The sequence below is a fragment of the Nicotiana tabacum genome, chromosome 24 (assembly GCF_000715075.1).
Source record: "Nicotiana tabacum cultivar K326 chromosome 24, ASM71507v2, whole genome shotgun sequence".
Classification (NCBI taxonomy): domain Eukaryota; kingdom Viridiplantae; phylum Streptophyta; class Magnoliopsida; order Solanales; family Solanaceae; genus Nicotiana; species Nicotiana tabacum.
The window spans coordinates 30,396,974-30,418,178 of record NC_134103.1 but is presented as its reverse complement, the minus strand read 5'-3'; the positions used below and the strand labels follow the sequence as shown (position 1 = coordinate 30,418,178).

The 21,205-nt window shown below is 34.8% G+C and overlaps 2 protein-coding genes and 1 non-coding gene across 3 annotated transcripts; 1 reads left to right on the top strand and 2 right to left on the bottom strand.

Moving 5' to 3' along the window:
* Nucleotides 1-9,768: 9,768 nt before the first annotated feature.
* On the bottom strand, nt 9,769-10,158 carry LOC142178085 (uncharacterized). Its single transcript, XM_075247413.1, has one exon. It carries the CDS (start codon nt 10,156-10,158, stop codon nt 9,769-9,771), a length of 390 nt encoding a protein of 129 aa, XP_075103514.1.
* A 2,848-nt stretch (nt 10,159-13,006) lies between these two features.
* LOC107826098 (uncharacterized) lies at nt 13,007-13,459 on the bottom strand. The gene has a single exon (XM_016653048.1). The coding sequence runs from the start codon at nt 13,457-13,459 to the stop codon at nt 13,007-13,009; it is 453 nt and encodes a 150-aa protein (XP_016508534.1).
* Nucleotides 13,460-14,671: 1,212 nt separating this feature from the next.
* On the top strand, nt 14,672-14,778 carry LOC142178677 (small nucleolar RNA R71). Its single transcript, XR_012706944.1, has one exon. It is a non-coding gene; the product is annotated as a small nucleolar RNA R71 (small nucleolar RNA).
* The last annotated feature ends 6,427 nt before the right edge of the window (nt 14,779-21,205 follow it).

Here is a 21,205-nt window from a genome sequence, read left to right as displayed (position 1 = left end):
ATCCTCGTTTCACCACCTTTTATGTATTTAAAATCGGGGAAGGAGTTGATGTTCAACAATTGTTTAAATATCAGCATTGATCAACTCTAGTTGTAGCTAGTCAAAAAGACTGTAATTTGAGGAATATTATCTTTTTTGACTTTTTGTTCTTTTAAATATTAAGAACTCGGGAGTTAGTGAATCAAATTTTGCGTGCACGTTAGGTATCGAATGGTGGAAATACAGGCTACACTAATATTGAGTACTACATTATGTTGACAATATTGTAGTCTTTTAATAGAGTTGGAAGTTTAATGAGCACGAGTGCTATAATTCTATTTTTAAATCTTTTTGGAGGAAGGATTCTGAATAAGAGAAAGAGGAAGGATGAAGAGGAAAAGGCTTGTCAAGATTTGAACCTTGCATAGATCGAGGTAACCTTGTAGCTTACTTGTTGTCGGTAGCAAAGTCAGAATTTTTACTAAGAAAATTCAAAATATAAAAAAATAAACATGCAAAGAAACCAAGAAAATTCAACATTGAATATACGTAAGAATTTGGTAATGTTCAAATTAGTGTATAATGCCAAAGCAGGAATTACTAGTCTTTCAGATTTACAATATTACATAATTATTACAAGATTTTGCAACCATAGTATTAACAATGACAGCTTCAAATTACAAAACTTGTGTGAAAGCCTTGCAAACTGTCTGTCTCATGCCTAGCAGTATATGCTCATTTAATGGAGGACACAATTCTGTGATTGCCACAATGGAAACTGCAAATATTATACTATACTTGTGTTGCAAGATGACTCCATGTTATGATTTTTTCATTATTTTCTTTTATTCAAATTTTTCATTGCTTTTACAACTCTTCATTTTTTAGGTAACACTGTCCGTGCTATGACTCTTCATTATTTTAATTGACTATAATTCTTTATTGGCTTCACATAGATAATGACTGAAAAACTTGCAAAAAAGATAAGAGAGTAATATATTTGCTGTCATAGAAAGTTGCCACATCAACTTGTTTATGCTAGCTTTACCTCACATCGCAAACAAAAATAATAATACATACCCCACTTCTTGTTCAGAATTTTTGCCTTAATTTAGCAAAAACAAAAAAGCTTTTTTTTGTTCTATCCACAAGTAGATATCACCATATATACAAAGCAAGTACGAAGAAGAATTCATTCATGAGACTTGCAACTAGGGTGTATATAGGTCGGGTTGGTTCGAATTTTTCAATTATCAAACCAAACCAATGGTGTCGGGTTTTAAATTTATAAACCAAACCAAACCAACAAAGATGGGTTTTTCAATCTCAGTTTTTCTCGGGTATTTCGGGGGTTTTCGGATTTTCGGATTTTTTTTCGGTAAAGTCTTCATCGTATAAAATATGTAACTTGTGCTCCAAATATTTCTTAAGTCCTAGTAAAATACAACTATATAATGTGTTTTCCAAGAAACTAATACAATAATATGAGATAAGTCATAGTATTATACTAAAATATTCAATAACAAAGATAAAATAATAAAATTACATAAAATAAATATGGCTAATTAATAAGCCATAATAAAAATTAACATAATCTAAAAATACTATATAGGTCATGCTAAAATATGTATAGCTAATAAGTACTAATATTAATTACATAACTAAGCACTAAAAAAAAAAGATAAACTAAGTTATGCATTTTCATTATAAACCAGTGTAAAACTAAAATAATTATCCAACACTATCGTCATTTCTAGTATTGAATTGAATTTTTTTTTTAGCGATCATGCACAATTATGCCTTATAATAAGGACTAACCGGTCATTGCAAATATAATCCGATTTACATGTCCGGAGTCGAATCCCATAGAAAAATAACGTGTGAATTACAACTAATAGTTTTGCACGAATTCAAATAATCAACTTTCAGAAATATTATATAACAATTTGAGAACTTACTAACTAAGATCAAAGTAATTAAAAATACAGTAATTTATAACTAACAAAGCAAATATTGTAGACAAAATTTGAAAAAGAGGCTAGGATTTCCCCTATTGTCGGAATCTTCCCCCTACGTTTCCTATAAATTCACTTAAATATTTTCTACCGATCGTGAGCACTTTGAGTGTCGTAGCTCTCTCTCGAGTAACTACTACAAGTTACTAGACGCATTCTCTCGAACTACTCTAGCTGATACTAATTTACCGCTCACGACGATCGCACCAAGGCTTCGTTATCTCTAATCCCGCCTTTAAACCCTCTGTATCGATCTCTCAACTACGTTAGAAGTGATGTTATTCAACAACTACCTAAATGTGCACTCTCTCTCGAGCAATATACACAATAAATAGGCACAGTTAATTGAGACCTCTTCAACTAACAATAATGAAAATATAGTTGAACAAGTAGAGAAAAATTAAAGACAAATCTATATTAAACGCAGTAAAGAATTATCCTCCAATAGGTTCCATCAAACCTTAAATAAGAGAGTTTAGCTACTCATAAATACAACAAGAATCAACATAATGTTTAAAGACATGAAACTACAAAGTAAAGAGATAAAGGAAGGGAAAACTCGTTTGATTCTTGCTCCACAGTGCTTGGCAGCCTATTTCTTCTCCAAAATCATGTCCAACCCTAGAATAACTCATTTGGGAGTATTTATGTCAATCCCCTGGTCCAATTTTAGGTTTGGGTCTTTTAACCCGTGACTTTTAATTACCGTGCTATAGATATCGCGAAGCCTGGTCTATAGCGCGGTCTAAACCTCATTGGGCGAGCTCTGTAGCACGGTCTAAACCTTGCTGGGTGAGCTCTGTAGCGCGGTATAAACCTTGCTAGGCGAGCTCTGCAACGCGGTCTAAACCTTGCTAAGCCTGGTCTATAGCACAGTTTAGATACTTGATGCTTTTGTGCTCTTTTCTTGTATTTTTGTCCTCTTTTTGTGCAATTTTTATTTGATGATTCCTTCCGATATTCCTACACATAAAATCATACAATTTAGCTCAAATAGCGCACAATAACTCATTAGACCAATAAAATATAAGGCGAGTAATGTGCTAAAAGTATAGCATTTTGGCATCACAGCACCACCCCACACTTAAACATTGCTCGTCCTCGAGTCAACCACTAATTCCTAGAGTACTTTTATTTTCTTTAGCACATCCAAAGTACACCATACCTATGACTATAGTTGATAGCAACAATTAAGCTTTTAGCATATGCCTTCGACACACATTTCCCTTAACTTTATGCCATACTTCAAATCTTGATTCAACAAAAGGACAGCATATTTCTAGCAATCCTAACCTCACAAACTGACTCAATATCACAATGCATTCATGGCTTGAACATTTAACATCATAGAGAAATCTAATAACATCACTTATCCCTTGCAAAATCATGTGCCCTCACAACAAGAACAATAGAGTAAATTGAATCCACACATTCGAATCAAATGTTCAAACATATTTTAAGGATTCTCATATATCAAAGAAATACCTCACTCTCACAAAAAAGTCACATGCATGCACAAAGTACCATAGGCTTGCCCATTATGTAAACATCTACTAATGTAGGCTTGCTCGATCTAAAATCAATTAGGAATTTTTATGGTTGTAATGTTGGCTTAAGGACAGGTAGGATAAATTTAGGAATAGTGACTAACCTTCCCAAGCACTTTAACACATCAGATAATAAACTTTAAGTGCAAATTCTTCAATCAACTTCAATTTCACAAACATTATCACCCCCAAAAATATTTTCTCTTTCTTTAAGCACCACAATAATTCATACACACTAGCAAGGACAGGATATGCTTATTTTCCCTTGCTACATATTTTTTTCTTTTCAACAATACTTTTTTTTTCTATCCTTCCTTGTAGTGGTGTATTCCTTACAATATAAGTGCAAATTTATTTCTTTCATTGGTTCCACTCAAAAGCCACCCAAGTTTCATTCTTACTTCTTTTATCGCTCATTTTACAATTTAAGTACTTTAAGAGGTAAAAGGATCAAAACAATGATAATTAAGAACAAAGGGGTATAAGCTTGTTATGTGGTTGCCAAATAAAAGTTTATAGTCTCAAAAGGGTTGATTAGGGATAATTTTTAGGGGTATTATCACTTTTAGCCCGCGCCAAAAACTATTTATATCTGGTAGACGAAAAAGTGTATAATATTTATATAATTTTTGTATATAACATACAGACTGTATATATATACAAAAAATATACAAATTTTATACATTTTTCGGTTATTATTTTTACAACGGTTATATAGTATCATTTTTCTTAATTTTTATTGTGGTAAGCATTAAGCTCAAACAAATCAAAGAAAGCCTAATATCATTTTTCAAACCAAGCAAAATCTAAAATTTCGCTTCAACTCACATGTTGGGCATGTTCTAGACTCTAATGCAATGACACAGACTAAATAATTTCTCACCACACATGGCACATGACTCACTAAGGACGGTTCCATTCCAATTCTCAAACAATTATAAATATTCACTGAGCCACAAAATATTAAGCATTAAGCACAAAGTGACACAAGCCAATAAAGCGAGATATAGGCGTTAATAAACATGCTATCTAACTCAACAAGGCATCATAATCAACTTCAAACCATAGATAATGTAATATACATGCTAGAGCCTAAATATGCTACTATCAAACTAGTCAAAGGCGCCTAGCATTTCTTATCATTTTTTTTATTCCCTAAATTCTATTCTAATCTAAAGACAAAACAAAAACTACTACCGGGTTCAAATACATCCCGTGGAAAAGAACTGATGCACAAAGAAAAATCACGAGGGATTATTACTATCTACAATAATAAAAAGACCTATATATATATATATATATATATATATATATATATATATATATAAAATTTGTAAGACCTAAGTCCCTCAAGAAAACTGCCTAAGAGATCCTTTGTCGGGAAAAGTCCAGTCATTTCATTTATTTATTTTTTTACCTATTAAATAAGGGGAAATACGAAAATAAAATAAACATTAAACACACAAACTAATTAGTTTATCCAATATGTACAAATGACAGAGAATACCTTCCACCCCACACTTAGATCATGCATTGTCCTTAATGCATATATAAATTCATAAATATAAAAATATGTAAGGTGGTTGGAAAACTCCCTAACCAGTCATCGTCGAAGTCTCCATCTTGTCACGACCCAAAATTCCACCTCAGGCGTCGTGATGGCACCTAATCTTTAAGACTAGGTAAGCCGATTACAATTACATTTCAAGCCTTTTTTTGAATTAAATAGGTAATCAAAACGAACAGCGAAAACAAATATGAAAATCTCCCAAGACTGATAGTACTGAGTCACGAACTCTAACTGAATACATAGAATGATCACGAGGACCGAATATACAATACTGTTTGATTAAAAATTAACAGTACAATGAAATAAAATGACTCCAAGGGACTACGACGACCAAGAAGCTCTACATTGAATCCTTACAATCCCACTCTAATTCTGTCCGAGTCCGATATCTCCAATACCTGGCTCTGCACAAAAATGTGCAGAAGTGTAGTATGAGTACACCACGGTCGGTACTCAGTAAGTATCAAGACTAACCTCAGTAGAGTAGAGACGAGGTACAGTCAAGACACTCACTAGTCTAATAGCATGTGCAATAAGATATACAAAATAATAGGAAATAAATAACAATAAGGGGAACAAGAACACCATTAATAACACTCAACAATTTATGAATATAAGTACACCCAATTAAATTAAGTATTTCAAATAAATATCTTTCACATATAATTCTTCCAAATAAATCTCTTTCAAATATAATTCCTTCAAATAAATATCTTTCAAATAAACTTCTTTTAAATAAATCTCTCTCAAATATATTTTCTTCAAATAAATACCTTTCGAATGTAATTCTTTCAAATAAATATTTTTGAATAAAAATCCTTTCAAATAAATATTTTGAATATAATTCTTTAAATTAAAAAGGTCACCATGTGACACTTCATTTCATAATTATACAACTACGGGTCTCAGCCCATTTCCATATTTTTTATAAATACGGGTCTCAGCCCACTTTCATATTTCCACGTCACTTTGTGCCTATAATTAAATCATCATATTTTCCCGGCACATGATGCCCTCATTTCACATCGCAACTGCACGGACAATTCACGTGTCAATATCATCATTATTTTCTCACGACACCTCGTGCCCACATTTCATATCATAATCCGCCTGGCAATGGCCACAGACTCCCAATTTCAACATAAATCAGGCTATTATCAATTTACCAATAACAAAACAAATTGCACTAGGTATAAAAATAAACACAAGAAATATCACAATATCACATAAAATCACCAATGTAACCACTCCACAACATCACATATTATCCCTGACAATAGCCACCCTTATCTCTCATATAGCCGCCCTTATCACTCCTATAATAGCCACACTTATCCCTCTGCCCTGACAATATCAATAGCCACCCTTATCGCTCCTATTGCCACCCTTATCTCTCCGCCCATCCACCCTTATCGCTCCGCCCAGACAATATTCTAACAAATACAACAACAGTGAAATGTCACCCTTATACCCACATAATATCAACATTGGAATGCCACCCTTATATTCTCAAAATAAAAACTCACATAACATAACAATTTATACGGAAAATTATCACGGCAACATAATAAAATCAATTCATATCACAATTTTCCCAATGGCCACAACCAAATTTCAAAGATACAACCAAATCAATTAATTTCATAACAAATAGCCGAAGGCTCCACGCAATATGTATAACACCACAAAAACAATCAACAGAGATAGAAATTATTCAGCATAAAGCAAAACCTTCATTAATCCAAATTTAGATAATTATATTAACACTCTTTTTTAAGCTTGCTTAATTAATTATTTGCATAGGAAAAAATTCATAATGAAACTAAATTTCAAGAAATATCAAACCATCGAACTCACAGAATTCACATAAATATACAAGTAATAATTACATCGAATTGTCGTATAAAAACAAGTTCAATAAATGTGATTCGAGGCATGGCAATTAGATGATTAAATATATGCCAACAATTATCCAATTTACTACATAATATGCCTAAGACTTTAATTCAATATATTTTTTACATATAATCCCGGGTACGTACCCGTCACCTCGCGTACACGGCTTTTCAAATTTCACAAATGGCACATAAGACTCGATGCCTAAGGGGTAATTCCCCCACTCGAGGTTAGGCAAGACACTTACATTTTTGAAGTTATGCCGATATTCTAAAAATCTCCTTCTTACTTGAATTGACCTCCGGACCGCTCAAATCTATCCAAATTAATTGTATAACTTCATTAAAATTCATCAGAAATAATTCCGGATAATAATACGTCGACTTAAAAATTTATTCCAAAAAGTCAACGTGGGGCCCGCCTCTCGAAACCCAACATAATTTTTATGAAATACAAACACACATTCCGATACGAGTTCAACCATACCAATTTTATCGAATTCCAATAATAACTCGACCTCCAAATCTTAAATTTTTATTTTTGGAAAATTTTGCAAAACTCTTGATTTCCTCCATTTAAATCCGAATTAAATGATGAATATAATCATGGATTCATGAAATATAAACACTTTAGGATATAGAACACTTATCCAAGTCAAAGTCGTGAAGAACTCCTCCAAAATCGCCTAAATACCGAGCTCCAAAATCTCAATCGAAAATGACAAAGTGACTGATTTTTGGTCCTTATGTTCCTGCCCAGTTTCGCACCTGCGGGGTACTGTTCACGCATATGTGGGCACTGTTCATGCTTCTGTGAAAAAAAAATAGCAAGCTGCCCAGAAATTCCAGCAGCTTTTCTTCAAGTCCGAATTGATCGGTTAACCTTCCAAAATCCACCCGAGGCCCTTGGAACCTCAACCAAATATACCAACACGTCCAAAAATATAATACGAACTTAGTCGAGGCTTCAAACCATGTCAAACAACGCCAAAATTACGAATCGCGCATCGAATCGAATTATGAGTTTTTAAATCTTCCAACTTCTATATTTTTGCGCCGAAACATATCAAATCAATCCGGAATGACTTCAAATTTTGCACACAAGTCATAAATGACGAAATGGAGCTATTCAAATTTCCGGAATTGAAATCCGACTTCGTTATCAAAAATGCAACCTTCGGTAGGACTTTCCAAAATCTTCTATTTTCCAACTTTTGCCAAAATGCGTCGAATTATCTTACGGACTTCCAAATCCAAATCTGAGCATACGCCTAAGTTCGAAACATCATACGAAGCTATTGACACCATCAAAATTTTATTCCGGGGTCGTTTGCTCAAAAGACAACTCCCCGGTCAACTCTTTCCATTTAAGCTTCTAAATAAGAATTGTTCTTTTAATTTAATTTATGAATCTTTCGAAAATCAAACTCGACCACGCTCGCGGGTCATAATACATATTGCGAAACTGCTCGAGACCTTAAGTCACTGAACGTACGTAAATTCTTAAAACGACAAGTCGGGTCGTTACACATCTGCACTTGTCTAGTCCTCATCCTCTACTCCCTCAGTTGTGTAGTGTTTTATTATAAAGAAGTTAGAAAACAAAGTATGTATTTTAATATAAAGAAGTTAGAAAATAGTGTAGTGTTTTAATCTAAAGAAGTTAGTAAACAAAGTAGTATTTTAATCTAAATAAGTTAGAAAACTAAGTAGTATTTTAATCTAAAGAAGTTAGAAAACTAAGCTTACAAGAATATTAAAACATCACTTACCTGGCGAGGCTTGCTCCTTAGTGAGGTTAGAAGCAGGCGACGCGAGCTCCATTGCGAGCTTAGAGGCAGGCGATGCGAGGGGTGCTGCGAGGTGGACTTTCTACAACCCAGGCAATGCGAGGCTTAACGAGATGATTTTCTGGCTAGGCGAGGTCTGATGCGAGGTAAGTTTGAAAAGCAAAGAAAACTTACCTCGTGATAACCCGAGCGACGCGAAGCAAACGCGACCTGGACCTTGCGATTACCCGCACAACGTGAGTCTAATCTTGTTGGGCAAGCTCCCAAGCGAGCATTGGATAGTAGGGTGTGAGGTTCATGGCGATATCTGAAGCTGAGTTCTTACAGCGAAAATGGGGAATGGCCAGTGAATATAATAGCGAGCAAGAACCATGGCTGGCGACGCGAGCAAAGGACCATGTGAGGTTATCTCTAATGCATGCTGAGAACCCGCCGACGCGATATCATAGCGAGAAACTTACCTGGAGACTCGAGATCACATCGAGAAACTTACCTGGCGACGCGGGCTCCTTAGCGAGCTGTGAAAAAGGAGACGCGAGGCATAAGGCCAGGATTTCCTTGCTATTTCCCTTGCGACGCGAGGCTGCCGCGAGATTGGTCTCACTATAACCCTCGTTGGGCGAGCTCTATAGAGCGCTGAAGACTGGGCAACGTAAGATGGAAAGCACGCTGGACAACAGGCGATGCAAGTTGTACTGCAAGGTGAAATGTTTGCGACGCAAGGTTTGCTTCCAGGTGCGCTGTGCATTGAACTGGATGTCGCGAGGTACGCAACGTTGTTTGGAGCGTATGCATGTAATTTTTATTTCGTTTCGTGAACAACTCCAAGCGCCATAATTTCCATCATGCTCCATTACCTGTTAGTGCATAAAACAAACGAAAATTTATAGTTAAGCTAAAATAAATTAAGAATTGGGTTGTCTCCCAACGAGCGCCTGATTTAACATCGCGGCACGACGCATGAGATCAAAGTTAAGGTTCACTCAACAATTGAGGCACCTTCAAATAAATCACCGATACAACTTTTTCCTCATCCATACCAAGGTAATGTTTCAACCTTTGCCCATTAACTCTAAACCTGTTCGTTCCATCCTCAGATTCAATTTCTACAGCTCCACTTGAGAGTACTTGCACCACTATAAATGGTCCCGACCATCTAGATTCCAGCTTGCCCGGAAATAGTTTCAATCTTGAATTATACAACAACACGACATCTCCGGGTTTGAAAATCCTCTCTTGAATATGCTTGTCGTGTATGATCTTCATCCTTTCCTTGTACAACCTGGTGCTTTCAAAAGCATGGTAACGGAACTCGTCGAGTTCATGAAGTTCTGTGACTCTACTTGTACCAGCGGCCTCCATGTCAAGATTTAATTGCTTTAATGCCCAGAAAGCTCTGCTCTAGCTCCACCGGTAAGTGACACACCTTTTCGAACACCAATCTGTATGGTGACATACCAATCGGAGTTTTGAATACAGTGCGGTAGGCTCATACTGCATCATCCAATTTTTTTTGCCCAATCAGTCCGAGTCGCATTTACAGTTTTGGTTAAAACACTCTTGATTTCTCTATTTGACACCTCAACTTGTCCACTTGTTTGTAGGTGATACGGAGTGGCAACCTTATGGCGCACGCCATATTTTTCCAGCAACTTTGCGAAGGCTCGATTACAGAAGTGAGTTCCTCCATCACTGATGATCGCCCTTGGAGTTCCAAATCGGGTGGAGATATTCTTTCTTAGAAAATCAATAACTCCCTTTGCATCATTTGTTGGGAGTACTACAGCTTCTACCCATTTCGAGACATAGTCCACTATTACGAGTATATACTTGTTGTTGTATGAGTTGACAAATGGTCCCATAAAGTTGATTCCCCACACATCAAATACTTTTACTTCTTAGATTGGGTTCATGGGCATCTTATGTCGACGGGAAATATTCCTTGTCCTTTGACACTCATCACAGCTTTTTACCCAAAAATGTGCATCTTTAAACAATGTCGGCCAATAGAAGCCCGAATCCAAAACTTTAGCAGTTGTACTTACTCCTCCGAAATGACCTCCATAAGGCAAAGCATGACATGCCTGCAAAATAGAAGCTTGATCTATCTCGAGAATATATCTCCGTATCATGTTATCAATAAAAATTCGAAACAAATATGGTTCATCCCAGAAATATATGCGACAATTACAAAAAACTTTTTCTTCTGCACAGAAGACAATTCATAGGGAACAATACCGCTTGCCAGGTAGTTTGCAATGTCTGCATACCATGGAGCTTCCTCAAGGCTCGTGGCTAACAGTTGTTCATCTGGGAAAGTCTCCATGATATCTTCCACCTCAACCTTCGTTTCAGCTCCTTTAAGCCTGGACAAGTGATCGGCAACTTGGTTTTTCGTTCCTTTCCGATCATGAATTTCTAAGTCAAAATCTTGTAGCAGTAGAACCCATCGAATCAGGCGCGACTTTGCTTCCTTTTTATCAATTAGGTACCTGAGAGCAGCATGGTCAGTATAAACAATTACCTTCGAAGTAGGACCGGAATTTGTCAAATACGAACACCACTGCTAGCATCTCTTTTTCTGTCACTGTGTAATTCAGTTGAGAGCCATTCAATGTTCTACTTGCATAGTAGATTGGATGCATGATTTTATCTTTTCTCTATCCAAGTACTACTCCCACGGCATGGTCACTTGCATCACACATCAGCTCAAATGGTTGCTCCCAGTCGGGTGCAACTATGATAGGTGCATACACTAGCCTCTTTTTTAATCCTTCGAAATCTACCCTGCAGTCATCAGAAAAATACAAAAGGGTGATTTTTTCAAGCAATTTACACAAAGGGTTAGCAATCTTGAAAAAATCTTTTATGAACCGCCTGTAAAAACCGGCGTGTCCAAGGAAACTTCTTATTGCCTTGACGGTAGTGGGTGGTGGCAGCTTCTCTATTACATCAATCTTAGCACGGTCCACCTCAATACTCTTACTTGACACCCGGTGTCCTAAGACTATACCTTCATGTACCATAAAATGGTATTTTTCCCAGTTCAGCACCAGATTAGTCTCCATACATCTCCGCAACACTCTTTTCAGATTTCTAAGGCAATCATCAAAAGAATTTCCAACCACTGAGAAATCATCCATGAAAACCTCCATTATATCCTCTACCATATCTATGAAGATGGCCATCATGCACCTTTGGAATATAGTAGGTGCATTGCATAGGCCAAACAGCATTCTCCGAAAAGCGTAAATGCCATATGGACAGGTGAATGACGGTTTCTCTATATCCTCCGGGGCAATAGATATCTGGTTGTACCCCAAGTATCTATCCAAGAAGCAAAAATGGGACCTCTCTGCCAAACTAGCTAGCATCTGATCAATGAACGGCAAGGGAAAATGATCTTTTCGGGTGGCCTTGTTCGATCTATAGTCCATGCAAATTCGACATCCCGTGACTATTCTTGTTGAGATTAATTCATTGTTCTAATTTTTCATAATAGTCATCCCACCTTTCTTTGGCACACACTGAACTGGGCTAACCCAGTTGCTATCTGAGATGGAAAAAATAATTACTGCATCTAACCACTTGATAACTTCCTTCTTTACAACTTCCTTCATGTTAGGGTGCAACCTTCTTTGATGTTTTCTGGAAGGTTTGTGCCCATCTTCCAGTAGAATTTTATGCATGCAGAAGGCCGGGCTGATACCCTTAATGTTTGCAATGGTCCAACCAATTGCATTCTTGCACTCTTTCAACACCTGAAAAAGTTGTTCTACATGCACATCTAACAAACCAGATGAGATAATAACAGGTAAAGTCGAATTAGGTCCCAAGAAAGTATACCTGAGGTGAGATGGTAGCGGTTTCAGCTCCAATTGTGGTGGTGTTTCGATCGATGGCTTGGATGGAGGGATCTTTCTTTCTTCTGAGTGTAAAGGCACGAACTCGAGCTCTCTTTTCCAGTACCCTTGCCCTTGAAGATCCAACATCCATTCCGCAAGTCCTCACCATTTACTTCTTCTAAGTTCATAAGGAAGCTGTTAGAGGGTCTTTTGCATTAAGTGCCTCATCTTCTTCCTCTATGATTACATCCACCGTGTCTAACAAAGAGCAATTTGCAAATTCACTGGGTCGCCGCATAGACCTTTGCACATTAAATATTATTTCTTCATTATTCAGCCTCATTTTCAGCTCCCCCATTTCACAATCAATCAGAGCTCTCCCCTATGGCTAAGAACGGCCTTCCTAAAATTATGGAAATCTCCTCATCTACCTTGCAGTCCAAAATGACAAAATCTGTTGGAAACACGAAATTTCCAACTTTCACAAGTACATCGTCAAGTATACCTGATGGTCTTTTCATCGTCCGGTCAGCTAGCTGCAGTAACATGGATGTGGGCCGTGCTCTTCCAATGCCTAACTTTTTATAGATAGACAATGGCATCAGATTTATACTTGCTCCCAAATCACACAATGCTTTGGCAAATGCATAGCTACCTATGGTGCATGGAATTGTGAAGCTTCCAAGGTCAGATAACTTCTCAGCTATAGGTCTTGACATAACAACACTACAAGTTTTTGTCAACGTGACAGTTTCCAAGTCTTGGAAGTCGAACTTACGAGACATCAAGTCCTTCATCATTTTTGCATAACCGGACATCTCCCTCACAACATCAATTAGAGGAATGTTTACCTTAATTTACTTCAGCATTTCCATGAATTTTTTTTACTGTTCATCCTTCTGATATTTGGCCAACCTCTGTGGGAAGGGTGCCAGAGGTTGCTTCTTTGCTGTAGCTTGAGTTAGATCCTGCTCAGGCACTTTTTCTAATGCCTTCTCCTGCACTTTCTCAGTCTCCTCCGCATCCTCTTTTTCCTTGTTTATTTCCTTATGGGTTGGTTGCACTCTTACTTTTGTTAGCTCAGTTGACTCATCTAACTCAATTGGCACTGTCACAAGTGTTTCAAATGACCGGCTCTCACGAGCAATTTCTTGCTCTAAATCAAGATCTCTACCATTTCTTAGGATCACCACCATAAGCTGATTCGGGCCTTGCTCCTACGGATTGACATTTGTGTCTGCAGGTAAAGTCCCTTGGGGGCGATTATTCAGAGCCATAGATATTTGGCCTAATTGAATCTCAATACCTTTTATCGCTGACTCATGTGCTTCCACCTTCTCTTGCATTTTTCCATTAGACCCAATCAGTTGCTGCAACATTCCTTTAATTTCAGACAACCCATCATCTTGCTTCACTAGCTGTTGTTGCTGAGGTTGTTGATAAGCTAGTTGTTGATTATGCTGACTGTGCCCCTGTTGCCTTTGGTAAGGTACTACTTGACCATGTGTTCGCATAGCTCCGGGATTGTTGGTGTTATTGTATTGTTGATGTGCTGGTCTATATTGCTGATTTTGCTACCCCAAATTCTGACCACCTTGCCTCTGGCCTCCATAGTTGCCCACATAGTTCATGTTCTCTTGATAGTTCTGGTTGTCACTTTTACCACTCCATGAACACACGTATGGTTGGTTAATGCATGGTGTACATAATCCCTCATTAGTCGTGTCAACTATGTATACCTGCTTCTGGACTGATTCATCAATCTTCTTGGTGAGGATACTCATTTGTGTCATCAGAGTAGCCATATTCTCGGCTATGGAATTGTTTGGGTCCAATGCTACTGAGTGAACTATAGGGGTGATTGTAGTGTCTCTTGTCATCTAGCCTGAGTTTTGAGCCATTTTATCTAGTAGGACTTTACATTCTCTAAATGACTTGCTCAAAATGCTCCACCTGCTGAAGCATCAACATTGGCCTTCAAATTATCCGCCAATCCCATGTAAAACCGTTGTCCCAACATCTGATCTGGAATTCCATGATGTGGATACTTAACCAGCATACCTTTGAATCTCTCCCACGTTTCTTGTAATGTTTCAGCTGGTTTCTGCCTGAAGCTCAATATTTCATCAACTTGCTTGGCGGTCATATTTGGTGGGTAAAACTTGTTCAAAAACTGTTTGACTAATTCCTCCCAAGTGGTAATGGAATTTATGGGGAGCGAATTAAGCTAAGTCTGGGCTTCCCCTGTCACTGAGAATGGAAACAACAACAGTCTTATTGCTTCCGGTGTCACATTCGTTTGCCTTTGCGTGACACAAATTGACAGAAAATTTTTCAGATGCTGTTGTGGATCTTCAATGTAAGACCTGGAGAACAGTCCCTTGTTTTGCAGCAAATGTAGTATGTTGTTTGTGATTTGAAATGACTCCGCTTGTATCTGAGGGACTACAATTATAGTTGCCAAATTTTCAGCAGTGGGTTGTGCCCAATCATACAAAGTTGCTTCTGGCACAAGAGGTGCCACACCCTGATTGTTCGGGTCATTCACATTGTTTCGATTGTTTTGATTATCCAAAGCGTCACCCATGTTTGGTTCAATTTGTTCTCTTGGGTGATGATGTTGTTTGTCTTTCTTGTTTGCACGATTTAATGCCTTGAAAGTTTTCTCAGGATCCGGTAATGCTTCAAACAATTCACCAGTTCTTGAAGAGCTTCTAGGCATAGACCTATAACACACAAGACCACAAACGTTAGAATTTCAATGTAATGAATAAAAATGGATAAAATTGACTAAACTAAGAATCTTACAAATTCTTATAGCTGTAATTAGTTGTTGCCTCCCCGGCAACGGCGCCAAAATTTGATCACGCCCAATTATGTCTTATAAAAAGGACTAAGCGGTCGTTGCAAATATAATTTGGTTTACAAGTCCGGAATCGAATCCCACAGGGAAATAACGTGTGAATTATAACTAATAGTTTTGCACGAATTCAAGTAATCAACTTTCAGAAATATTATATAACAATTTGAGAGTTTACTAACTAAGATCAAAGTAATTAAAAATGCAGTAATTTATAACTAACAAGGCAAATATTGTAGACAAGATTTGAAAAAGTCTAAGGTTATGATTCCCCTATTGTCGGAATCTTCCCCGCTACGTTTCCTATAAATTCGCTTAAATAGTTTCTACCAATCGTGAGCACCTTGAGTGTCGTAGCTCTCTTTCGAGTAACTACTACAATTTACTAGACGTATTCTCTCGAACTACGCTAGCTGGCACTAATTTACCGCTCACGACGATCGCACCAAGGTTTCGTTATCTCTAATCCTGCCTTTAAACCCTCTATATCGATCTATCAACTACGTTAGGAGTGATGTTGTTCAAAAACTACCTAAATGTGCACTCTCTCTCGATCAATATACACAATAAATAGGCACAGTTAATTGAGAGCTCTTCAATTAACAACAATGAAAATATAGTTGAACAAGTACAGAAAAATCAAAGACAGATCTATATTAAACGCAGTAAAGAATCATCCTCCAATAGGTTCCATCAAACCTTAGATAAGAGAGTTTAGCTACTCATAAATACAACAACAATCAACATAATGTTTAAAGACATAAAACTACAAAGTAAAGAGATAAAGGAAGGGAAAACGCGTTTGATTCTTGCTCCACAGTGCTTGGCAGCCTATTTCTTCTTCAAAATCATGTCCAACCCTAGAATAACTCATTTAGGGAGTATTTATGTCAATCCCCCGGTCCAATTTCGGGTTTGGGTCTTTTAACTCGCGACTTTTAATTACCGTGCTATAAACCTCGTGAAGCCTGGTCTATAGCGCGGTCTAAACCTCGTTGGGCGAGCTCTGTAGCGCGGTCTAAACCTTGCTGGGCGAGCTCTGTAGCACGGTATAAACCTTGCTAGGCGAGCTCTGTAGCGCGGTCTAAACCTTGCTAAGCCTGGTCTATAGCACGGTTTGGATACTTGATGCTTTTGTGCTCTTTTCTTGTATTTTTGTCCTCTTTTTGTGCAATTTTCACTTGATGATTCTTTCCGATGTTCTTACACATAAAACAACACAATTTAGCTCAAATAGCGCACAATAACTCATTAGACCAACAAAATATAGGGTGAGTAATGTGCTAAAAGTATTGCATTTTTGCATAACATCAGTTAGTATTAGTATTGATTTGAACTTTGTTTGAGTTACTACTTTTATGCATTATAAAATTTATTTACCATTCAAGAATGTTAAGTCTAAACTTGAAATAATACGTTAAAAGATAAAACTGAGAAAAAGTTTAAGAAATATTTATAAATTACATTACAATAAATATTTATATGTATATAATACTTTTAAGAATTATATAAATGTACTATCAGGTTGGTTTGGTTTCGGTTTGACTTTTTTTAGTTAAAACCAAACCAAATCAATTATGGTGGAGTTTTATTTTTCAATACCAAACCACATCGTATTTTTTTTCCGATTTGACTCGGATTATCGATTTGGTGCGGTTTATCAGTTTTCTTTTATCACTCCTACTTGCAACGATTTAAACTTACCATTTTTCAAAGTGAAAGAGAGAGGAAAAAAATAGCCGTATACACTTCGTGATTCCATTGAGCGCATCAGCATATGTGTGTAATTAACTTCTTCCAAAAGCTACATACAAAGAAGGAACCTATGTCAATTAATTGTAATAACCATATCAGTGGTGATAATTTCAAAGAATGAAGCATATAACCATATCAGTGGTGATAATTTCAAAAAATGAAGCATGATGATATTGATATGCCCTACTTCTAGTTCAGAATTTATACATTATGCACAAGTAGATAACGGCAAAATATACGAAGCAAGCACGAAGAAGAAAATAGGGTGAAAGATGGGTTGGGAAGATGAACAGTGTGCAAATATTGTGACTAATTAACCCCACTACATGACTTAATATAGTTTGAAGGATATTGTTTTCATTCATTTATAGTATGAGAGAAATGAAAGGAAGAGTTACACCTTTTTATATCAAATGAATTTACTCTCCTTTAATTAAGTAATGCACCATTTCGTACCATGGAATGACAGCCCCTTTAATTGAGTAACGCACCGTTCCTTTAACAATTGAACCGTTACGAAATGCCGATGGCCTTTAATTGAGTGGTGCATCGTGTCATATTGAGTGGTTTTGTTCTATTTATACGAGGAAAAAATAGGGAGAAAAGACCCAAAAAAAAAAAAAAGATAAATAGGTTTATTGGCTAAAGAGAGGTGTCAAGTCACATTTTCCATTGCCTCCTTTATATATATACACAGTGGCGGACCCAGAATTTTGCGCAAACAGATTCAGTCAAAAACGAAGGTGTCTAATAGCATAAGTGGTGACTTGGTGTCGGGTATGACAAGTAGGGTTTGATCATTTTATTATATTTTTTGCTCTTAATACAATATCAAAATGAAATCATTTTAAAGTTGGTATTCTTTAATTTTAACAAAAATAAAAATATTTTATGAAGATATAAAAAAATTTATTTATCTCTATTCTAAGAAATTTATCTATTTAATTTAACAAATTTTACTTCAAAAAATTTAATTTAACAAATATTTATTAACTCCAAGATATTTAAATAAATCTTTTTTTTCTTGTTAGTAATAAGAAGTTATTTGCAGAGAAAAAAGAAAAGAAATAGAAGTCAACGAAATAGTAAAATGACAAAGGAGAGAACATAAGTGTAATAAATTTGAAGGATGATGTTTAATTTGAAATAAAGATGGTCTTGCCCTTCAGTTGCACACACTCCATCCAAGTACTGATTAAAAAATAAATTGGGAAACGCCCCAAAATGGATTCGATCCTACCATCTCTCTCACACTTTGAACCCGCTCGACCACCTCTATTGGGGGCATGTTTGTGTTAAAGCGGGTTCAAACATTTTTTTATAGTAGTAATGTTCCTCCATTAAACGTAATATATCAATATACGCAGTATAATTTTTCGACGAAGCGGGTTCAACTGAACCCCCTTGACACCATATGGGTTGGGTCCTGATATATATATATATATATATATATATATATATATATAGAGAGAGAGAGAGAGAGAGAGAAAGAGAGGGGGAGATATTATTGATATCGTGTGTTCATCTCCCATTAGTTCCACCCATGTTTAGAGGAAGATCCTCAGAATTTTACTCTAGCATGTTTGGAAAGCCACCTAGGAATTGAATTTGAGCGTAATTGGGTGTAATTTGTCTAGCCAGATGGTCAGCATGGAATTGGGTGAAATTGGAGATGTGTAATTACACTCTTCAATTCTCAAGGGGGAGATGACAATTGGTGGTAATTACACTGTGTAATTACAAGGTTAGTTTTTAATTTCTTTTCTTTTTATTTTTATTTTAATTTATTTTCTTTATAACTTTTTTTATTATTATTTTAATTTATTTTTTTATTTTTTTATTTTATTTTAAATTTATTTTTTTATTTTAAAATTTATTTTCTTTGTACATTATTTATCTACCTTTACTTCTTGTGATTCCATGTAATTGCTCGTATATTTTATTTCTTATTTGTTTTATTTTCTTCATTTTGCGTAACTGCGTTATATTCTAATTTTTGAAACTACACCTCCTAATATTAGAAGTAATGAGTCATTAACAAACATGGCATATAATGAGTGATGCTATTAAATTAGAATTTTTTTGTTGAATGAGGTTGTAAACTTATTATGTTTCCCAATCTTAAGTTGTATTGGAACTTATTTTTATTATGTTGGAATTTGACATATGTTAAAAGTATTATTGTTTTGTGAAATTTTGAAATTGTATTATATTTATGATTTTAATTTACTTGTTTTAGCAGTATTGGCTTGTTATTTCACATTGCATATTTTTAAATTTTTAATTAAAATTTATACATTTGTATAATGTTATATTTATAAATATTAATTTATTTTATCAAACATGTATTCATGATGTTCTTATAAAACGTATGTTTTTAGTTTTTATAATTAATTAAATTAAATATTATTAATTTTAAAAATTATATATCAATTATTTTTACAATATTAGTTATAAATATATGATTACTAATTAGTGTATATTCAAGAAAAAATATGCATCTTAAATACCAAATCTAATATCATCTTCTATATATTATTAAAAGTAAAAATAAAAAAATAATAAAAGGCTCCACATTAACCTAAGTGGTAGCCTAGAAAAAAGTCATGTGGCATAATTAGTTAATAATTAGTTATTTAGTTAATAATTAATTATTGAAAATTAACAAAGAAATTAACTACCTAAAATTAACTACTGAAGCATAGGTGATGGTTGGTTTAGGTTAGTTAATTTCTTTATTTCTTTTATTTTTAAATCATTTTCGTTTTTCTTTTTTGAAATAGAAAATATATTTATTCATTAAAATTCAGACAATATTATTGAGAAAATTATAATAAAATTAAAATAAAAAATATTTAAGAGTAATAAAATATATATATTCTATTATATTACAAAAAGAAAGTAGCAGAGAAAAATATTAAACAAGTAATATGCTAATAATTTCTATTAACAATATAATTATACTAAACATTGGATAATATAATAAAAAAATACAGAACAAAAAGTTATTCGATGACTATATAAGTCCCTTTAAAATAATAGATATTTTATTCATTCTTTGTTTTTTAAATCATTTTCGTCTTTCTTTTTTATAACAAAACATGTATTTATTCATTAAAATTTAGACAATATTATTGAGAACAATAGAAATAAAAAAAACATTTCAAGAGTAATAACATATATATGTTCTATTGTATTACAAAGAGAAAGCAACAAACAAAGATATTAAACAAAGTAATATACCAAAGTAATATACTAATAAAAATATTTTTATTAACAATGAAACTATACTAAATATTGGATAATATAATAAAAAAATACATAACAAAAAAGTTATTCAATGACTATATAAGTCCCTTTAATTTAATAGAGATTTTATTATTGGGTTTATCGTATTGACAAATAAGGTGACAATTAAAATTTATTAAAGCAATACGATCTAATATGTTCAAACAAGTCTGATCACAATTTAATTTAATTAATATTTTTTTAATATTGATCGCGCATCGCGTGGGTACGACTACTAGTTTATACTTAAAGAAAATTATTTATATGCATATATTTATTATATTAGCTTTTAAGTTTTAATAATTACTTCATTTAAAATTTAATTTAATTGTGTAATTATATTTGTGCAACCAAACCGCACACTTGTAATTACACTGTGATTACGTTATGACAAACAAACAAGTCGTCATAATTACGTTGTGTAAGTACTACCCTAGTAATTACTCCAATTCCAATTAGTGGATGGCTTTCCAAAGAGACTAAGGGTTCAGGCTTTAAAGTTCTTATTATTGAACCCGTTATATTTTTAAAATTATGAGTTCATGTTAATCATTTATTATATTTTAGTAGTTTTTTACACATAAATTTATGTCCGCATCCAATATTACGAGTTTATTTAAACCCGATGTCAGAAGGCTAGATCCGCCTCTATCCATGCTTT

What these genes read in the sequence shown, in the direction of transcription:
- LOC142178085 (XM_075247413.1), bottom strand. Translation starts at nt 10,158, where the DNA reads ATGGAGGCCGCTGGTACAAGTAGAGTCACAGAACTTCATGAACTCGAC.
- LOC107826098 (XM_016653048.1), bottom strand. Translation starts at nt 13,459, where the DNA reads ATGTCCGGTTATGCAAAAATGATGAAGGACTTGATGTCTCGTAAGTTC.